This window comes from Lynx canadensis, chromosome B4, assembly GCF_007474595.2.
Source record: "Lynx canadensis isolate LIC74 chromosome B4, mLynCan4.pri.v2, whole genome shotgun sequence".
Taxonomy (NCBI): Eukaryota; Metazoa; Chordata; class Mammalia; order Carnivora; family Felidae; genus Lynx; species Lynx canadensis.
The window spans coordinates 58,345,292-58,365,658 of record NC_044309.1 but is presented as its reverse complement, the minus strand read 5'-3'; the positions used below and the strand labels follow the sequence as shown (position 1 = coordinate 58,365,658).

The following is a 20,367-nucleotide window of genomic DNA, read 5'->3' as shown; positions in this document are numbered from 1 at the left end:
GTAGGAGTAGGGTTTGGAGAAGAAGTGGGAAGAACTTGGGGATTGTTTAGATGAGGTTCGTGAAAGAGAAAGAGGGATCTCGGATGATTTCAAGGTTGTTGCAATTAGCAATAGCAGTCCTGGTGGTGTCATTGCCCAAGACCAAGAACATAAGAGGGAAGGTCTCACGGGAGTGGAAGTGAAGGCTACCTTAGATTTCCTCGCCCACTGACTCTCGGACACCTGCCTGGCAAATCTAACCGCTGCCACTATATGGACAGGTAACTGTTGCCATGGGAGATAACTCAGTAACCAGCTACACTACTTGTACATATTATCCAACGTCAGCTGTGTCTCCAGGCTCTTTGCAGATATTTTTACCAATTTCAAAGTAAATCCTTTTCTACTCCTCATATTGAGTTTTAAAAACATTTTCACTCTTTCCATAGTTCTAGTCCTATCTTTCCTCCTCAGTTTCAGCAAACTACTTTGCTGTTAATTTACTTAAAAAATATAGAGACCAAATGATGTGATTTTGCTCAAACTCTCTCACTTCCACTTCAAAAATGTCTCTGGATCTTAAGCCGTTCTCTTTTCTTCTCTCAATGGGAAAAGCATCCCTGTTCCCTCTCCAAGCTCTCTTCTCCACCTGTGTTCCTGATACAATGCCATTCCACTTTTTCTGGAACACTGTTTCATAGACTACCCCAATTTCATGTTAAAGAAAATAATTTTTTTCCAAGTCCATTATTTATATACTCAATGCAGACAATTTGGAACATACAGAAAGGAACTAAGATGAATATAAAAATAATCTACAATCTCATATTACACAGTAAACCACATTTGATTTCTAATATATATATACGTAAATATATATATATATATATATATATATACGTATATATATATACATATATATATATATATATATATACACATATGTATATATATATTTTTTAATTCTCTTTCTACTAGTTCCCTTTCTTTAACCTGGAAACATGCTCAAGTCTTCTCTTGGACCCTAACCCTAACTATTAAAAAACAAAACAAAACAACAACAACAAAAAAAACTCTCTAGGTCTTGCCTCCCTTTCAAAAACTACTATGAAATCTCCATAGCAACCACCTAACCTTCAGTGCTATCGGTGAGCTTTAAGACACCTCTGGAGTGAAAAAGTTGCCTCAGGCTTGAGAGGCTGAGCCAAGACAATGTGCAAGATATAGATAGAACTCATCTAATCATCGAAACCATACCTGTGTTTCCTGGATATGCCTCTATTGCTTCACTATCCCAGCTGGTTTCTCTTGTATCTTGGATTTTGCCTCATGTCTGATTGTATATTTCCCCCAACCAACCTGCCATGTCCTCACTCTCTTTGTGACCAAACCTATCCATTTTATGGCTTCATTTATCATTCTATATGTATGACTTCAAGTTGATATCACTAACCAAGACCACTCACTGAAAGCCAGAGTAACATTTCCAACTGCCTTCTAGTCATCTCAATATGTGTATCATACCAGGAAATTCAATACATCCCAAACTAACATTATTATATTATCTGCCAAACCTATTTCTCCTTTTGTGTTTCCTATTTCGGTTAGTGGTATTATTATCTTTTATTTAGCCAAGGTACACAATAGGGAGTCATCTTTGACTCTTTACTTTCCTTAATTCAACATCAAATTCTATTGACTTAATATCATATTAATTATTTACTTTGTCAGGCACATCGCTAAGTGCATTAGGTAGATTTTCCCAATCTTTCATTATATTTTGCTCAATTTTATTTTACATGTAAGAAAACAGAAACTTGGATGCTTATAACTCAATGGTGAAGTCAGAATTTGAACTCAAGCCTATTTATTTCCATAGCTACAGTCTTGATGCCTTTTCAATTTATTCTCCTCTCTTTTTCCATTGCTGTAGCCCCAGCTCAGATCATCATAGTAGAAGCTCTGCTAGCCAATCTCCAATTAGTCAAATCATGTCATTAAACACTTTTCAATCCTCTTACACACACTTATCACTGGAGACTAGTAAGAAATTGCCTGGAATGTTGAACTTTCCTGGTCCCATCAATTTAGTTGCACATTTACCAAGAAACAGTTGTATTTTGTTCTCAAGCTGGTCAATGCAGTTGTACTTTTTATTATGTTACAATATTTAATTAGATACTATGTAAAGTAATGAGATATGAGTGTGAAAGAGAGCTGTCCTATGAAAATTGAGTTGAAAGCTTTGGAAAAAAATAGATGAGAGCCAGTGACTGAAAAATATTATAATCCAAATAAGGATGGAGAAGGGGAGCCAAAAATGATTAGGGAAAACTTTCGTAAAAATTTCTTTAAGATTCTGCACTCCAACTGCCTTTTGCTGCAATTTAAGGAAACAGAAACATGGGTGTGGTTCATGCAGGAAAAATGATACAAAACTCCATATGACAGACCTGTACTCAAGGGGCCTTGGCTCTGTTATATAATTGCTGGATGAATGTATTCATATCCGTCTTAATCTACAATATATCTGAGGTAAATATCTTTTATTTATTATCCTCTGATTTGTTAAGTTTTGCAAATGACTGACCAAATTCAGTCCCTGATTTCACTGAATGAGAGACCTTCCACGTTATCTCCCATTATCTTCCAAACAGTAATGGTATCTCTCCTCTGACCCTGCAGGCTTCAGTCATCATTTCCCCATTCAGTCTGCAAATATGTTTTGGGAGCCTACTAATTACCAGAATTACCTTCTTAAAACACAGATCAAAGCCTCCCTCCTCCTGCCCACAATAACTCAGTGATTTCTCGATAGTCTGCAGAATGAAGCTAAAAGTACTTAGTGAAATATTGAAGACCTGAAATGATCTGTCACCCACCTTTTTAGCTTCCACTTCCTAGCACAGTGCTCTGTATCTTCTAAGTGTCAGTCATCCACATTCTGGCTGTTGCCCAAATACATGACACCATTCAGCATTCATTCAGAAAGAGCCTGAACTATATATTTATATCTGTCATAATTTTACTTGTTATTGAAAATAGTAGTTTATGGTGGGAAATACATTGTTCATAACAATTATGTAATATAGAAAATGCTAAAGGTATCTGAATAAATTTTACTGAATGAATTTTAGGTTGTAAAGTTAAGAGTATTGTATAGTACGTAGCCTGGGGATGGAGGTGTTAACTTGTCTTTAATAATCAAAAGTTTAAATTTGTCTATACTCATAATAATTTAGGAAGATTTACAAGTCTGCATAAATATGATAACTTGACTGCCCTTACCAGTTGTCCAAGCAGGAAAAGCACCTGTTCCTAGGTGACAAATATCAGTGGACTGTTGTGTCATATTGTCCTTGTCTGTTCCTCTCATTCACATTTTTGCCCTGGGAGTTTTATACCTGTCAACAGCCTTAGCTGCCACTACTGCATGGAAGTCCTGAAATGTTCATCTCAGCCAGAGCACTTTGTCAATTCCACTCCTCTTTCTAACTCCTTTTGTGTAATTTCACTTGGGAAAACACCATCTCATCATACCAGAGTTTAAAAATGAACTTTCCCAGCAAACTCACTTCCCTCTGCCTTCTGTCAGTGAGACCACTGCCTCCAAGGTTTGGAATTATCCACAGCTCTTGGGGTCTGTTTTAGGCCACAACTAGTTGCCAATTATTTCTTCCCATAAGGACTGAATTTTTAAGGGCTTTGAAAACTGTCAGTACTTTCCCCTTTTCAGTCAAACTTCTTGAAATATTTGTCCATACTCACTGTAGTCACACTGTTATCTTCTGTTCACTTCTCAACCCAGTGTAATATGGCTTCTGTCCCCAGACTTTTATGGAAGCCATTCTTATCAAGGTAATGAATTACTGCCTTGGTGCTAAATTTAATGGACACTGTCTCAGTTGTCAACCTAACTTCTTCTAGACTTTGATATTTAGACCACTCTTTCTACTTGAAATTAATTCTCCCCTCTGCTTCTGTGACATGTCTCTATCTCTCAGTCTGCTTTGTTGTACTGTTCTTTCTCAGGTTACTTTCTTCTGCCCTTTTAAACAAATGTGTCTGTTCTGGAGAGTCCTGTCTTCTTGTCTCTTCCCTCTAAACACTCCTCTAAGTAATCTCATTGGTTTCCCTGGCTTTAATTACTACCTCTGCCCATGATCACCAAATCTGTGTCTCCAGCTCCGTTATTAACCTGAGCTCTCAAGATGTGCATATTTAACTGCCTCCAGGTGTGCCCTCTTCAATATTGCACAGGCACATTGACTTTAACCTGCCTGAAGCTGATTTTACAAAAGTGCAAAGATACTCCTCCTACTTGCTGATCTTAGTGAGTGGAACCATTCAGTATCTATTTGCTCAAGCTGTCAGTCTTAAAATATAGCTATCAATCTTAACATCTCCTTTTTTATTCCTTATTCTCTGATCAATATCAAAACTCTGTCAACTCTACCCTTGAAATATTTCTTATATCAGTCCACTTTCTCCATCCCTTCTGCACTATATCGTTCAACACATGATGATATCTCCCATAGATATCTGCAGCTTACTTCTAAAGAGGACCCCTGTCTCCAGGCTGCAACACACTCCTCTTTCCAAACGCACAAATTTAATAACATTACTTCCCAACTTTCTTGTCAATGTCTCCATGCTACCCTCAGCATTAATTTTAATCCCTTTCACATGGCTTGAAGGCTTTTTGTGATCAACCCCATTTGTCCCTCAAGTCCCATCTTTGACACTTTCTCACACTCTGTGGTGCTTCTTTGAATTCCCAAACTGTACCAATTCTCTACCTGTGGACCTTGGTCATCCCAGGAATCTGCTCCACTCTGATCAGACTCTTCTCTCTGCTATGCTTCTGTACCCTCCCCCTGCAATTTATACATTCCACATACCTTTGAAAATTTACTATATATCAGGCATTGCTCTAGGTGCTAAGACTACAGTAGAGAGCGAAGTGGATATATTGTACTGAACTCATGAGGCTCAGTGTCTACCAGATAGACAAGGAAATTTAGGCCATCGCAGACCTTTGTGGTAACAGGTGGACACTGGGCGTCCAAAGACCCAGATGAGGACATCTCGCTCAGTCTGGGAACAGAAGGCTTCCTAGAGGCAGTGTTGTTTAGAGTGTTTGACCTGAGACAGAGAAGTCTAAAGGTAAGAAGCAAGGGAGTTTAAGATCTCAAAGTGTAAAGCTTTTATCTTTTCTTCTTCTTCTTTTGCCTTCACATTCTTCCTAACTCTCGTCCTCCACATCTAACTACTTCCATTCTTTAAATAAACCCTTTGGTTGGTTCTTACGGTGCCCCTGGAAGTTAACTATTATTTTCCATCACTGGTGGCATCCATTTTCACAGAAGCACTTCCAGGCCTTCAGCAAACCCACCAGCTTCCTTTCTTCAAGTCTCTCCTCAAGCTGAAAATGAGGAAACCTCATTCCATATAGCAGCCATGTCATCATCCATCTTTGGACATAGCTTCAGCTAACTTGTAGCTAACTAGGGTCAGGTCTAGATATTCCTTTTTTATCCTTCTGCTTTACACATTTTCTTTTTTTTTTTTTTTTTTTCCAACGTTTATTTATTTTTGGGACAGAGAGAGACAGAGCATGAACGGGGGAGGGGCAGAGAGAGAGGGAGACACAGAATCGGAAACAGGCTCCAGGCTCTGAGCCATCAGCCCAGAGCCCGACGCGGGGCTCGAACTCACGGACCGCGAGATCGTGACCTGGCTGAAGTCGGACGCTTAACCGACTGCGCCACCCAGGCGCCCCAGCTTTACACATTTTCCACTGTCCATTTTCCTGTTCATATTTTTCAATAGTCCACAATGTCAAATTGTCTATGAGAAAGACAATGCATGATCTTCCCTCATTTTCCAATATAGCACAGATAAAGTTTAAGAAGCTTTTTCTCATAGACTTGAGATTCCTGTCAGATCTTAAGCTCACCAGAATAGGGTGGTGATAAGGTTTCTCTTGAGCTTTATTCTAGGCCATAGCAAGACCTTTTATATACAGCAAAAATGAACAATCAGCTAACACAAACCCACAGATCTCTCAACTTCTTACTTTTAAAGGGGTATGTCATATTAAAAATTTTTAGTTCCCTAGGGCTTATTGTTCTACATAGTTTTCCCATTCAAGAAGTGCCCCTCATTTTAAAAGATTTTAATAAGATGAGAAATGTCTTAGCATAAATTTACAGGCATCGCCACCTGCCATCCTCCCCTGGGATAAAGAGGAGGGTGGCTTTACCCATGATTGGTCAGTGGCTACAGGTGACTCTGCTTTGCATCAGCAATGTCATTATTTTCTTCAGTCACTACAGCCTGAAGATTTGGCAACAGTGTTGGGTTGGTGCTTATATATAAAAGGACACTAATTACTTCATTTCATTCTTTGTTGGAACATTTTCCTACCCACTTGCAAATAATCTTCCCTTTCCTTTAACAGCTCCTCTCTGAAAAGCCCAACAATAGAATATTCATCAGAAGAACAGCAGTTGGAGCCCAGAGTGAGACAATGGAAGGCTGGGACCAGGGGCCCAAGTTAGAGGTCAGTGTTCACCAGCTCCTAGTAATTAGCCTCCCAGTCTCCCCAAAGGCCTTCTTAACAGAGGCCAATAGAAACGTGCATTGAATCCTTATATGTTTAAGATAGATAGATAGATAGATAGATAGATAGATAGATAGATAGATAATGTAATTGTTTTACACATAAAAGTAGTCATATTTCTATTAACAATGGCTCATTCAGGGCTTTCAAAAGTCATTGTTGGCCATTCTTTTGGAGACTTTATAAGCAATCATTTTTCTTTGTCTGAAGCAAAAGAAGAGTCAGAACACAAGGCTGCCTTTTCAGTTTTTGTTATGGGAAAAGAAAAAAAAAGACACCACCTGAGTGCTTTAATCACAGGGGCACCTTTGTGATGACACTGGGAACAGTACACTCTGTGCCTCTATGAACTATAAAATCTATAGCACTTTAATCAGTTGTGATGCCCTTTCACAAAGAAATTAACCAGTCAATAAAGACAAATCGTGGAAAGGGCAGTTTATAAACCAAGATGCAGACACTTTTATATATCATCTGATATATTATCATCTTGATAATACAAAATGGCTGGAGATTTCAACAGGCTCATCCATTCTGAAAGAGATTCTATGCTTATTGTTCTTTAACGTTTCCAGTATATATTTGGATATTTAAGAGCAGAGCTACAATCTTTGGGATCTGATCAAAGGGGAAAGTCGGGGTGAATAGTTCCAAAATCCAGCTAGTGCCTTGGCCAGCAAGCCCTACACATAGGCTTCCTCTAATTCATATGTATGGGCTAGTGGAAGTTCTGTTTAAGAGGCTGGAATATAGTAAATTGACGAATAATCTAAATATCCAATAATAAGGTACTGGTTGAAAAATATACATAGAATTATTAAATGAAATCATTAAAGCAGTGGTGTGTGTGTATATATATATATATATATATACACATATATATGTATATATATATATATATACACATATATATATGTATATATATACATATATATATATATATGAAAAAGCAGGCTATAAAATAGTATATGTCACCCCATTTTTGTGAAAGAAATAAATGTAAATACACAGAAATGCGAACATATATTATCTATCTAATTATCTAAATATTCAGGGAAAAAATTGGAAGATTATGCACCAAAATGTTGACTGCAATTATCTTCAGCTCATAAATTTTTGTGTTTTTTTGGAGTGACTTAGCTTTTATTCCTTTTTCTGATGAAAGTGTACTGACTTCATGGTGTGTGTGTGTGTGTGTGTGTATGTGTGTGGGGGGGGGCGTGCAACAGAGACAGACAGAGACAGAGAGACAGAGATCAAGAAAGAGGTGGTTATTTTTTTGTGTAATAAGAAAAAAATTAAAACCTTAACTTGTGGATTGAGGCTTAAACAGTAACAACTCGTAATAGTTACTTTAAAAGCGACAAATATTGGAGCACCTGGGTGGCTCAGTTGGTTGGGTGTCCAACTTTTGCTCAGGTCATGAACTCACTGTTGTGGGTTTGAGCCCCGCGTTGGGCTCTGTTCATGAGTTCAAGCCCCGCTGTCAGCACAGAGCCCAGAACTTTCTTCAGATTTTGTGTCTCCCTTTCTCTCTGCCCTTCATTCATGCTCTGTCTCTCAAAAACAAACATTTTTTAAAAAGTGACAAATATTTGTGAAATAGAAACCTGAAATAGTGTTTACAACCATCAGGGCAGTTAAAAGGAAGGTCTAAATAGTCCAAGGACAAAAGTATTATTAGCTGTTTGATTTGCCCAGTTTTTCAACTGCAATGACAGTGGCTTTATGACAACATTTTCACAAACCAGAAATAGATGTTACAGTGAATCATCACTTAGAAATGTAATTATAAAGTAATCCCACCTCTGATATTGATTGTATTTAATAATCCCATTCAGAAGAGTAATACCATAATCCCTTTAGTATAAATGATTTATTACTACAATGTTCAAAGAGATATAGCACATAAAGGAATTATGCCTTTGGGATTCTGCATTAGTTTTATTAGGAAAATGAGGAAAAGGGAGTGTGTTAAGATGTGACTTCCATTCCCTGACTTTTCCCTTTGGAAGAATTATATTCTGTGAGTCCTTGAGACAAGAGTCTGAAGCTAATATTTACCAACATATATTAGAATATCTCTCAGGCATTATACTGGTACATTTAACATTTACACTAGTTCTTTAAGGCATGTATTTACCATTTAAGAGACTGAGGCTCAGAGAAATTAGGAAATGCCCTAATTTCACATAGCCAGTAAGGTAATGGCACCAAAATTCCTACTCAAGTCTTCCTGACCGCTAAGACTTTGCTCTTTCCTGTCAAGCCAGAGTTACAATGTTCCATGGTGGTGGACTGTATTATTTTCCAAAATTACTCAATCTCTCCATTTCTATAAGATGATACATCCTGCCCCATTGCCTTTAGGCATGGCTGTGTGACCTGGTTTGGCCACCAGAGTGTGACCAGATGTGAGCCGCTTACTTGCTCTTTTCCCTCTGTCCTGTGAATGTCCCAAATAGGGGAAGCTCCTTCAATATGGGTCAAACTGTGAAGACATGTGGAGGAAAGCTGGGCAGAATCTCAACAGCTGCCAACACAAAGCTGCCAAACCGTGAGCAAGTGTGTGTTACTTTTCTATTGCTGCATTATAAACTACCACAAACTTAGCAGCTTCAAGCCACAAATATATTTATCTCACAGTTTCTGTAGGTCAGATAAATATGGAAGTGGCCCTGTTGGGTACCCTGCTCAGGGTCTCACTGGGCTGATATCATCAGAGTGTCAGCTGCCGTTCTCATTTGGCATTTGGAGTTCTCTTCTGAGCTTAATGGTCATTGGCAGAATTTATTTTCTTGTGGCTGTGGACTGAAGACCTATTTACTTGTTGGCTGTTGGCTAGGGGTTGCTCTCAGTTCCTAGCAGCTGTTCTCAGGTCTTTTGAGTGTGGCTCTTCCATATTCAAGCCAGAAGTGGCACATTGAATCTCCCTCCCCTGGCAGATCTCTGAGAAGCAACTGGAGAGAACTCTCTACCTTTAAAGGGTGCATGTGATTAGGTTAAGTTTACCCAGATAATCTTATCTTAAAGTCAACTGATTAATCAACTTAATTACATTTGCAAAATCACTTTACTGTGTAACATGACATAATAGCAGGAGTAATACCAAGGGATAGAGACCTTGGGGGCCTTCTTAGAATTCTGCCTACTATAAAGAGATAATTGTATTGTAAGCCACAGAGATTTGGGGAGATTGATTTTTTTTACTGCAGCAAACTGACTAATGCAACTAGTTACCTCAACTTGCGTGTCTGTGCATATAGAAAAGGGCAAAAATCATAAGGGGCAAGAAGCTGAACAAATTTGCACAAAAGGAACACACCTGTACAACCACCAACCAGATTAAACAAAAACAAATAGACAAAAATAAGAAAATTATTAACAACACAGAAGCCCCTTTTCCAGTCATTTCCCAGACCCTAAATAACCACAATCCTATCTTCTAACACCATAGATTATTTCAGCCTGCTTTTGAGATTTTATGAATGGAATCTGACTTCTTCCTCTTAATACTAGATCTAGGAGTTTCATTCGTTTTTTTTGTGTTCAATTTCAGTTCTCTTCCTGTATAATATCCTATTACATAGATATTCCACAATTTGTTTTTCCATTCTGCTGTTGTTAATACACAGTTGGTTAGTCTCCAGTTTTTAGCTATTACAAATAATGCTCCTTAAACTGATTTTGCAAAACTTCTATTCCTACCTCTCTCATTCTCTGTTCCTTTCCCCTCCCCTCCTCTCCCCTTCTCTCCCTTCCTCTCTTTCCTTGCTTCTTTCCTCTCTTCTCTCTCTCTCTCTCTCAATCTCTCTCTTTCAGATGCCTTCATATCTTAGATATAACCTTCCCTCTCTCTAAAAAGGAGGGGATCTAGTTTGGTTATTATCATCTTTCAAAATTAATCTTTAAGAAACCCTCTCTGAGAAATGATTAGAAAACCACAATGAATGGATTTAGACCAGGTGAGTAGGGGACTAAAATAGGGACAAAAAACAAGATATTATTTCCTACCCTTGGTTTATCTCAGAGCAGAAATTATTTAGGTGAGACCAAGATAATTTCAGCCGTGACGCTGAGCAGATCCATGCAGTATAGTGGGAAACAGCATAGGCCTGAGGCACCATTTAAGGATCTGAATCTGGTTCCTTTTTCTAGCTGAAAACTTTGGCAATTCACTACCTCTGAGTTTCATTTCATTCACCTGTCATGGGGGCAATGAGACTCTTCCATTGAGATGTTTCAGTTCCTTCCCATACTTCTCCCACTTATGCAAAAAACAACAGCACATTTTGCCCCAACCCAACTCCACCATCTGTTCTCTGCTTTTGCCCTGCTTTTGCCCCCAACAAAACTGACCTCTATTGACTGCATCTATCATCTGGCTCTGTTATTATTTTGCTTCCATTTGGGTTCAGCCAATGGGAGTCACTGGCAAGAGATTAGAGGGAAGGAGGAGAAAGAAATTGGATTATTCCCTTATGCACACACTGCTCCCTTCTTGTCTTACTGCTGTTCTAGGGGGGCTGCTTTCCTGTCAGACCACAGCTTTAACTACCACCTGGCTCCAGTGACACCCCTGTCCCTCTTGTATTCTAAACCTAAAGCATGATTTCCCATTCATTGGTGGCCCACCATCTTTGGTTTCTTAACCCAGTCCATGTCTTTGTAAGTAGTTCCTTTATTATACTCTTTTTAGGCTTGAATCCTTTGAGGGGATCAACTATTTTTGAGATGTCCCTGATAATAGAGAAGGGAGCCCAATCAGATTGTTGAATGTATGGGAGAAGAAGAAACAGTGTTAAAAGTTGGAGGCCAAAGAAAATAAGAGATTTAATGAACTGGGGAGATGAGATGGAGCAATGGAGTCATAGTGTCATATGAGCAGTTTCCACGGTCCCTGCTAAGTACTTTACATGTGTGGCATTTAAATTTCATGAGTTAAGGGGCGCCTGGGTGGCGCAGTCGGTTAAGCGTCCGACTTCAGCCAGGTCACGATCTCACGGTCTGTGAGTTCGAGCCCCGCGTCAGGCTCTGGGCTGATGGCTCGGAGCCTGGAGCCTGTTTCCGATTCTGTGTCTCCCTCTCTCTCTGCCCCTCCCCCGTTCATGCTCTGTCTCTGTCTGTCCCAAAAATAAATAAAAAAAAAAACGTTGAAAAAAAAATTAAAAAAAAAATAAATTTCATGAGTTAATATGATGACTACCTAATTTTAGAGGTAAGGAAACTATGACTTAGAGTGGTTAAGTAATTTCTTGAGATCACTCTTTAGTAAGTGGCAGAACTAAGATTTGAATCCAGGACTTTTCCTCCCAAACCTATGGTATTAACCAGAAGGGCAGAAATTTATTCTCTATTGCAGAAACAAGGGCTGTAGTTGACTGCTAGCTTTACACACTTTCAAGACTTAGTATGTGGCATGGTTGGCTATCTTGAAGAGAGAGGTATGGGACAGATACTTTGGAGATAATAAGCAAAGTTATCTGAGTGTTGATGAGTTCAGAATTAAAACGTCGTAATGGGAGCAGTGGCATTTCTTTTCTGTGTCACTTCCTCCTCTCACAGCTTTGGCAACTCCCCACTGACCCCCAGATAAAAGCCAGTGTCAGTTGCCTGTTGCATAGGGTTCTCCACAATCATGATGCTTCTCCCTTTCTGGAATTATCTTCCACCAGTCATGCACTCAGCCTGCTCCCACCAAACTGACTTCTTGGTTCACTTGTTTCTTCATGAACTTGCCTTCGCTCCTTTTTCTCCTTTGAAATCCTCTTGAGGCTTTGGGCTCACTTAAAAGCTACTTCCTCCAGACAAATTATGTTATCACACACAACCAACCACAGGTCACCACCCCTCCCTCTTCTGAACATTAGCAGTTTTGTTTACACTCCTTTCTCTGCATAAACCATATGCTACTTGGAATTTTAGTTGTCCATGTTCATCCCCTTTTCTCTCCTATTTGACATTAGGAGCTAAAAGGATGGGGAATGCTAAGATGAGTAAAACAGAAGCCCTGCCCCTAAAGAGGTAAGAACACAAAGAACTCTAAATACCAGTTCCTTTGTGTATTTTGGCATTTTATTTTAGGCAAATGATGTACTTTGGGCATGTAAAAGAGTAAATGTTCACATGTGATTGAGGAGAAGACTTCTTGGAGAAAATGACATTCAGGATGTACCTGAAGTCTGTTTTGGCTGTCAGAGTTTGGGGAAGGCATTTTATAAAGAGAAAGCAGCATGAGGTGGCTTTAAGAATATTGTTTCCAGGGGCGCCGGGGTGGCTCAATTGTATGGGCATCCAACTCTTGATCTCTGCTCAGGTCATGATCTCATGGTTCGTGGGATCGAGCCCATGATGGGCTCTGTGCTGACAGTGCTGAGCTTGCTTGCGATTCTCTCTCTGCCTCTCCCTGGCTTGTGCATGCATGCTCTCTCTCTCAAAATAAATAAATAAAAACTTAAAAAGAAAGAATAGTGTTTCTATTGTGCATCCCAGTATCTCTGGTGATTAATGAAACTAATAATAGCAGCTATTGGTTACTAAGTGCTTGAGACGTGCCAGACATTGTGTCAAATGCTGTTTGTATATTATCTTATTTAATTCAGACCTTCCCATTATATGTGTGTGTGTGTATATGTGTGTATATATACATATGTGTGTGTGTGTATATATATATATATATATGTATATATATATATATGTATATATATATGTATATATATATATATACATATATATATATATATATATATATATACTAGAAAGTCTAGATGAGGAAATATGGGGCCACATTGCCTTTTTACTTACAACTTGATATAATGCATAATTCTTTATGCATTTTCCACTAACACTCCAGAGAAAATTCAAACCCTCAAAGAGCCATATGGAGCCAACAGAATTCTCACATAATATTTATAAACTGATAAATTTTAAGGAATCTAGTTATTTACAATGCATCTCTGAGAGCTCTTTTTAAAACTGGCATTTCAAAATAAAATTCCATTTATCTTCTATTGAGGCATGAAAATCGTGGCTCTTTAATCTGAGGTATAAAACAAATTATAAAATCTCTTTGAGTGATGATATAGTTCTTCTCTTGAAATATTTTCTAAGAATAAAATATTGTCCCATAGTAATTATGTTAGTCACCATTCAAACTGAGGTCTCTATTTAAATTCAAAACTATATTTAGTGAGTTAAAAAATGGCCTTGATATTTTTATCAGGATAAAAAATGTGACAGTGTCTCTCAATCTACAATGAAATTAAATTCCGAGATATGAAACTGCCATACATTATAACATATAGGCAAAATTTGCCAGAAACAATGAGCTTCCATTTTCCAGATGCTCAGATGCTCAAGTAATGACATCAACACTGTGGAGTTTCCTGGGTACAAGTTATAGACTAGTACAAAGTGAAAAGGAAATGTCAGTATATTTTTATTTTTTTCTTAAATGATACAATATTTTTTTCCTAGCTGTTATAAAATCTTTCTGTGCCCTTTGTGGGAACAGTAATGAATTTTCATATTAACAAAATATGACTTGTGCATCAAGATGTTGACAATTATATGGCTTTCAGTCTTGAACTCCAGGATGAATTAAAGAGGCAGTCACCATATTGCACTATGTTAGCATATGCAAAAGAGCATTGAGATAAGGTCAGCTTGAGGACAGATTGCTACCAAAGTCTTTAAAAAAGTGTGTGTGTGTGTGTGTGTGTGTGTGAGAGAGAGAGAGAGAGAGAGAGAGAGAGAGAGAGAGAACCTTCAAGGACAGTGATTTGCCTATCAGGCAAAAAATGACAGGTGTTCTTCAGTTATAGTACTACCTAACACAGTACTCCTTCTCAGGCCTCTCAGGGATCCCTTGTATTGTTACAGAGAGACAGCTGGCAGGAACTACAGGAAAATGTCAGCTTTAATAGAGGCCACAGTGCTAAAGATTTTGGGTAAAAACTCACATCTGAAAGACAAAGTTTGGAATTGCCTGGGCTTTGGCTCAGTTCAGAACTAACAGTAGCCAGAAACAAAATGGCAATGGAAAATGAAGCCTTCACAATTTTACTGAATTGCTATTTTATGCATGCATCAGCATATGGACTTTAGTGGGCACTGGGATGGCTCAGTTGGCTAAGTGTCTGGCTCTTGATTTCAGCTCAGGTCATGATCTCACAGTTCCTGATATCGAACCCTGTGTCGGGCTCTATGCTGAGCATGGAGCTGGCTTGGGATTTTCTCTCTTTGCTCCTCCCCTGCTCATGCTCTCTCTCTCTCTCTCTCTCTCTCTCTCTCTCTCTCTCTCTCAAAAATAAATAAACATTAAACAAAACTAAACAAACCATATGACTTTAGACAATTAACAAACATTTTCAGATCACATATTCTTGTAAGAAATATAGAGGGCTAAAAATTTCTCCCATAATGACTTCAATAGCTTGGTTACATTTGACCATAATTAGACCATAAAGTGGGTAAGTCTGATTTGTTTAAACTACTGTTCATTCCCTAGAAAATACCACCAACATCATAAACATCAGTAGCCTGGTAAATACAGCTTATCCTACTGAAAAATACATAGAGTGAACAACCATCCTGGTTTGTCTGGGATTGAGGAATTGCCCTAGGAGAAGGGAATTTTAGTGCCACTGAAACTGGCACTAACCTGGAATAGTCTCAAGCAAAACTGGGAGTTGGCCACCCTACAATAATATCAAATGTATAGGGCACCTGGGTGGCTCAGTTGGTTAAACATCTGACTCTTGATTTTGGCTCAGGTCATGATCTCACTTCATAGGATTGAGCTCCATGTAGCGCTCTGCTTCAGGTGGAGCCTGCTTGGAATTCTCTCTCTCCCTCTCTCTCTGCCCCTTCCCTACCCATGCTGTCTCTGCCTCTCTCAAAATAAATAAATAAGCTTAAAAAAGCTTTTAAAAAGATCAAATGCTCCACTTTCTGTTTCATATGCTAAATTCAATGAAATTCGTGCTAAGAATAAACTGTTTGTTTATTTAAACTTTAGTTAACATACAGTACAATATTGGTTTCAGGAGTAGAATTCAGTGATTCTTTACTTACATACAACATCCAGTGCTCATCACAAGTGCCCTCCTTAATACTCATCACCCATCTAACCCATTCCCCCTCCCACCTCCTTCCATCAGCCCACAGTTTGTTCTCTATCATTAAGAGTTTCTTGTGGTTTGTTTCCCTCTCTTCTCTCCCCCCGCTTCCCATGTGTTCATCTGTTTTGTTTCTTAAATTCCACATGAGTGAAATCATATGGTATTTGTCTTTCTCTGATTGACTTACTTCATGTAGCATAATACATTCTAGCTCCATCCACATCATGGCAAATGGCAAGATTTTATTCTTTTTGATGGCTGAGTAGTTTTCCATTGTATGTTTATATGTATAACTCTCTCTAATGTGCATATATATATATATATATACATATAATCTTACATCTTCTTTATCCATTCATCTTTTATTAAGCCACAAACTTCTATTTGATTTTTTAAATTACAGATTTACTGGAAAACTTAAAATTACTGTTTCTTTTAGAAATAAAATAATGCAGGGGCACCTGGGTGGCTCAGTTGGTTAAGCATCCGACTTCAACTCAGGTCACGATCTCACAGTCTGTGAGTTCAAGCCCCGCGTCGGGCTCTAGGCTAATGGCTCAGAGCCTGGAGCCTGCTTCGGATTCTGTGTCTCCCTCTCTCTCTGCCCCTCCCCCGTTCATGCTCTGTCTCTCTCTGTCTCAAAAATAAATAAACGTTAAAAAAAAGGAAATAAAATAATGCAATAAAATATTAGCTTCTTCCATACACTGAAGATGTTTTTTCATATCTCATAAGGAATGATTCAGTCACTTCATTACTTTAAAGAGTGTCAAAACGTTTGCTTTAAAAGTGAAATAAAGAAACCAACAAAAAGAAAACACAAAATAAAATGACTTCTAAAAACTAATACCATGAAGAAGAAGCTATAGTGTGAGAGCAGTAAGAGCTGGTGTATTGGCAATGCTAAGAGTGGTCCTGGTTGGGTTCTGACCTGGGCTATGTTGAAAAGTAGGACTCAAAGAGGTGGTGAGTCAGCCTAGTATTTGGGTTATAGCAGATAGCTGCATGTGTGGATCACTGAAAGGAAATGATGGGATGAACTAGAGCCATTCTGTGCCATTTCCTTTGACTGGGGCCTCCTTGACAGGACCAGCTTCAGTTGAAGTGGGAAGAATAGGGGGAAAGAACTCTAGACATGTACACTGAGACCTAAAGATCATCCTCTTTTTGTACTTAAGAGCAGGGCTTTAGGCAGTTCTGTTTATTGCATTAGAAGTTCATAATAGCTGAGTGGTTTTTAAGATACATTTTAGAAGGAACATTGCACATGTTTGTGATTTATTCTGATTTAAAATATAAGGTGTTCTATTTTCATTCCTTGCTTTTATGTTGTGCTAAGTGTACATAAGTGGAAAATGATAATCTTGTGTCAAATGAAAGAAGCTGAAAACAAAGCAGAAAGGCAATTGTGGTTCTGATTTTTTTTTTAAGAGCATATTTTATATACACCAAAAAAAGAGGTACATTAAATTTACTAAATGTTATTAGTTTATTTCCAAGTTAGAAAATAAATTTCTATTGTATTTTTAAATTATTTTCCATTGCTCTAAAATAAATGTGTATTGTTTTTAGAGTAGAAATAATTATTTATCAATAAACATTCTTTTTTGAGGAAAACAAAACACTGATTACTTTTACATCTGCTAGAGAAATTGATGATACATTTCTTGACTATTGGGTGCAAATAAAGAAGGTTTGATCCATACCCTCAAAAAGTGTAAAATGTATCAGGAAAGGCAGACTGAATTTGAAAAAAAGAAAACCATAAATATTAAGTTGTGATATAAAGGTCATTGTTATTCAAGTTTACTCATTAAAGCAGTAATTTAGTATTCTTTTTTGCCATATACTACTTATACATATATTGCAAAAAATCTTTGATTATTAGAATTTACCTGCATCTTTTTTCTTTTTTTTTTTTTTTTTTTTTTTGGAGAGAGAAGGTGCAAGTGGGGGAATGGGGCTTTGGAAAGGTGAAGAAGAGAGAGAGAGAGAGAGAGAGAGAGAGAGAGAATATTAAGCAGTCTCTACAGTCAGCATAGAGCCCAGTGCAGGGCTCAATCCCATGACCCTGGGATCATGGCCTGAGCCGAAATCAAGAGTTGAAAACTCAACTGACTGAACCACCTAGCCGCCCCAATATGCCTGCATCTTAAAGTACAAAATAAGTTCCAGAAAATGTCTCTCACCAAAAGCTTTATACATAGTTTCCCAAAACAGCATTTAGTCTAAAATAATCCAATTTGCCCCAAACATTTATGAATGCTTACCCTATCTTCAATCACTTCCATTCTTTCCATTTGTTACTCATCTTACTAATAGGCATCTGTGTTGAATCTTTCTATTTTATGGAGTCAGGAGAAAACCAAACCAAATGGAAAAAGAGAAAAGAACCACATCTGCAGAGCTTTACAAATCATTTTCAGATTCTAATAGGATCTGCTTTAATTACAATTCTCATCATTTGAGTCCATCATTTTCACTTTGGGCTGAGATAGATCACCCATATTGTGATACTTCTCTTTACTCATCTGTATAATGAGACAAAGTGATTACCTCTCTTCTTAAAGGAACCATAGAGTGAAGGTGATGCTATCTTCTACTGGCTGATAAAAAGTACCTTCTCTAAAACAAACTTTGTGGGAAAAATAGACATCAAAGCAACTGTACTGATTGGCCACTACGATTTTTAAGGATAAGATAGTCCTTTTTTTATCTCACAAATAAATGCAAACATAAAAAACAAGAAACCATCCCTCAATAGATCAACTGGGAATGTTTTTTTTTCCTTCCCTAAAAAAATCAAGCTTGTTATTGTTACTATGGCAACAGATTGTCAGTATGAAGACTAGAGTTTCTCTGTCCTGTTTGATTACTAAACACAAGGAAACAAAACACTTTATTTATTTATTATTATTATTATTATTTTAAACTTAAAAAAAATCAGTGCCTTTATGCTTTTGTATGGTTGGGAAAACAAGTGCAGTAATAAGAGTTACATTGCAAAAGGAAGTTTGGCAGGGGAACACTAAGAAAGTAAGCTGGACCTCGGGGCACAGAGTGTGCCATCTGTGACCTCCTGGTGGCTGGGCTGTGACCTCTTGTTTGACCTGATTGGATTCTGAGTCCCTTCACTTGGCCTTGTTGTCCTCTGTCTGTGGGGAAATGCTAGGTGGGAGATAATGTGTGAGTGAAAGTTCATTCCCTCACCAATCAACAAATGTTTATTGAGTCCATACTATATACCAGGTACTATTCCAGCTCCTGACACAGTGTTTGAACAAATGGACAAAATTACTGCCACCATGGACTCACATTCTTCTGGGAGGTTCAAGCCAAAACCAAAGAGGTAAAGCTATACATAATGTCGGATAGAAATAGTTGCTATGCAGCACTCTCAACAATAGCCAAATTATGGAAAGAGCCTAAATGTCCATCAACTGATGAATGGATAAAGAAATTGTGGTTTATATACACAATGGAGTACTATGTGGCAATGAGAAAGAATGAAATATGGCCCTTTGTAGCAACGTGGATGGAACTGGAGAGTGTGATGCTAAGTGAAATAAGCCATACAGAGAAAGACAGATACCATATGTTTTCACTCTTATGTGGATCCTGAGAAACTTAACAGAAACCCATGGGGGAGGGGAAGGAAAAAAAAAGAGGTTAGAGTGGGAGAGAGCCAAAGCATAAGAGACTCTTAAAAACTGAGAACAAACTGAGGGTTGATGGGGGGTGGGAGGGAGGGGAGGGTGGGTGATGGGTATTGAGGAGGGCACCTTTTGGGATGAGCACTGGGTGTTGTATGGAAACCAATTTGACAATAAACTTCATATATTGAAAAAAAAAAAGAATGTCTATGAATCAATAAAAGAAAAATTATTGTTATATCCCCCCCAAAAAGAGAAATAGTTTCTATGAAAAAATATAAAGCATATTAAGATAGTAATAGGAAGATTTTTGAAAGAAGAGGAAAATACTGAAAAATTATAAGAAAATCCTAACATTTTAATTTATCTGTAACTAGGCCTGACAGACATAGATTATATGTGAGCATACTACATCAGTCATATTTTTTAAAACATATATAGACTGAATATGAGCCTCTATTTTCCGAGAACTGGGACTCATTGCTTAGAAAAGTGAAACAATAACTCAGTGCAACAGCTTAAAATATTGCAGGCCCTTCATATGGCTAACAGAGGCCCCAAATTTTAAAACTTCAATTCTTGGGGCGCCTGGGTGGCGCAGTCAGTTAAGCGTCCGACTTCAGCCAGGTCACGATCTCGCGGTCCGGGAGTTCGAGCCCCGCGTCGGGCTCTGGGCTGATGGCTCAGAGCCTGGAGCCTGTTTCTGATTCTGTGTCTCCCTCTCTCTCTGCCCCTCCCCCGTTCATGCTCTGTCTCTCTCTGTCCCCAAAATAAATAAACGTTGAAAAAAAAAATTAAAAAAATAAAAATAAAAAATAAAACTTCAATTCTTTTAGCACCTCTCTTGAGTAAATTCCTTAGCAAATTCCAAATATGCTTAATTGCTTAAAAAAAATCCCTTTGGGCTATTTAAATATAGTTTCTTATAGAGAAAAGAAGGCTTAAAATTTTTGCTCTCTGGCTTACAAGTTCTTTTTATGGAGTTTAT

General features: G+C 38.0%; 1 protein-coding gene across 1 annotated transcript in view; it reads left to right on the top strand.

The window, feature by feature from the left end:
* LMNTD1 (lamin tail domain containing 1) overlaps positions 1-20,367 on the top strand; it is a 287,151-nt gene that overhangs the window by 141,728 nt on the left and 125,056 nt on the right. The window contains exon 2 of the mRNA XM_032593935.1: positions 6,443-6,544. Coding sequence (XP_032449826.1) covers positions 6,443-6,544 — 102 coding nt within the window. The remainder of the gene's footprint in view (positions 1-6,442; positions 6,545-20,367) is intronic.